The 1,478-nt window shown below is 54.0% G+C and overlaps 1 protein-coding gene across 1 annotated transcript in view; it reads right to left on the bottom strand.

Annotated features, from left to right (window-relative positions):
* Positions 1 to 1,478, bottom strand: part of LOC103362426 (endothelin-1 receptor-like) — a 5,061-nt gene that overhangs the window by 2,211 nt on the left and 1,372 nt on the right. The window contains exons 2-4 of the mRNA XM_008288778.1: positions 933 to 1,064; positions 459 to 611; positions 252 to 385 (exon numbers count right to left, since the gene is read on the bottom strand). Coding sequence (XP_008287000.1) covers positions 252 to 385; positions 459 to 611; positions 933 to 1,064 — 419 coding nt within the window. The remainder of the gene's footprint in view (positions 1 to 251; positions 386 to 458; positions 612 to 932; positions 1,065 to 1,478) is intronic.

Genomic DNA, 1,478 nt, shown 5'->3' on the forward strand with positions numbered 1-1,478 from the left:
TGTTCTGAGTTCTGTCTGAGTTCTGTCTGGGTTCTGTCTGAGTTCTGTCTGAGTTCTGTTCTGAGTTCTGTTCTGAGCTCTGTTCTGAGTTCTGTCTGGGTTCTGTCTGGGTTCTGTTCTGCAGCGGCCAGTACAATGAGCTCAGCGAGAATAAACTGTAAAGTTACTAAAGCTGGTCAGAACTAAGCAGACAGACAAATACCGAGTGTGGCGCCGTCCGGCCCGACTCACAGGTTTCCTGCAGAACCTACTTGAGCAGCTCGCAGCGATGAGCGTCGTTGGACCTGTACACCGTCCTCTTCAGCAGCCGGCTCAGGTGGAGCGGGAACCAGCACAGAGCGAAGATCAGAACCAGGCAGAACACCGCCTTGGCCACTTCTCGGCGCTGCAACACAAACAGAACCTCACAAACCCGTTCTCTGTTCTGGTGACGCTGCTGTTCTCGGGTCTAGTCTCACCTGCTTCAGGTGTTCGCTCAGAGAGATCCTCAGGCTGCCCTTCTGGTGCCGCAGCATCTCGCAGGTCATCAGGCCGTAGAACAGCGCCGAGCAGGCCAGAGGCACGCAGAAGTAGAACCCAAACAGCCACCAGTCCTTGGCGTCCCGGTAGAACTGCACCAGAACACAGAGACGTGATCAGCTCAGCCGGTACTGATTATTGCTTGTTATCTGGACCATTAAACTGTAACGTCTGTGAACGCAGTAGAACCGGACTGTAGGACGGAACCTCCTTCAGAACCACATCTACTCCAGCAGAGACACAAACAGGAAGCTGAAGAACCTGGGTGCTCCAGCTGGTCTACCTCTAGTCGGTTCCGGACGTCTTTACTCTGGATCATCTAACAAACATCTGACCTGTCGTTAAGTTCACGCTGTGAAGGCTGGGTCCATCAGAACCCGTCCTCCTCAAGTCCTAGCAGAGTTCTGACTCACGGTCATGAAGGGCGTTCTGGGCTGCAGCATGCAGGTTCTCATGGTGGCGTTCTTGTAGTCGAAGGTCACCATGTCGAAGCCGACGGCCTCTGGAACGGCCAGAACCACCGACAGCAGCCAGATCACTACGATCTCCACCGCCGTTACCATGGGGACGCCCGTCCCCTGGATCCGGGACCAGGACGCCACGGCCCGGTACCTGCACAGGTGTTAGAACCTCAGCTTTACTGTGGAAGTTCTCCACGGTTACACTCACAAAGTCGGTCTCCATGCAGCTGAACACGTGAACACCAGCAGATGTTTCATGTTAATGTCCAGATTCAGAACCACTGCTGGTACCACCTGACAGGTGACGACTGTTGATCAGATTCACCTGTGAGCTGCCAGCAGCAGAACCTCAGACAGAACCCAGAGTTCAGACAGAACGTTCTGCTTTCTGTAACTTTGCCTCAAAGAGTGAAAGACTCCAGAAGAACCTGCTGGTACCAGCTGACCCGGCAGCAGGATGTTCTTCATCCTGGTTGGAACCTTTTGTTGGACTCTGGT

Source organism: Stegastes partitus, unplaced genomic scaffold (assembly GCF_000690725.1).
Source record: "Stegastes partitus isolate 25-593 unplaced genomic scaffold, Stegastes_partitus-1.0.2 Scaffold573, whole genome shotgun sequence".
NCBI classification, from domain to species: domain Eukaryota; kingdom Metazoa; phylum Chordata; class Actinopteri; family Pomacentridae; genus Stegastes; species Stegastes partitus.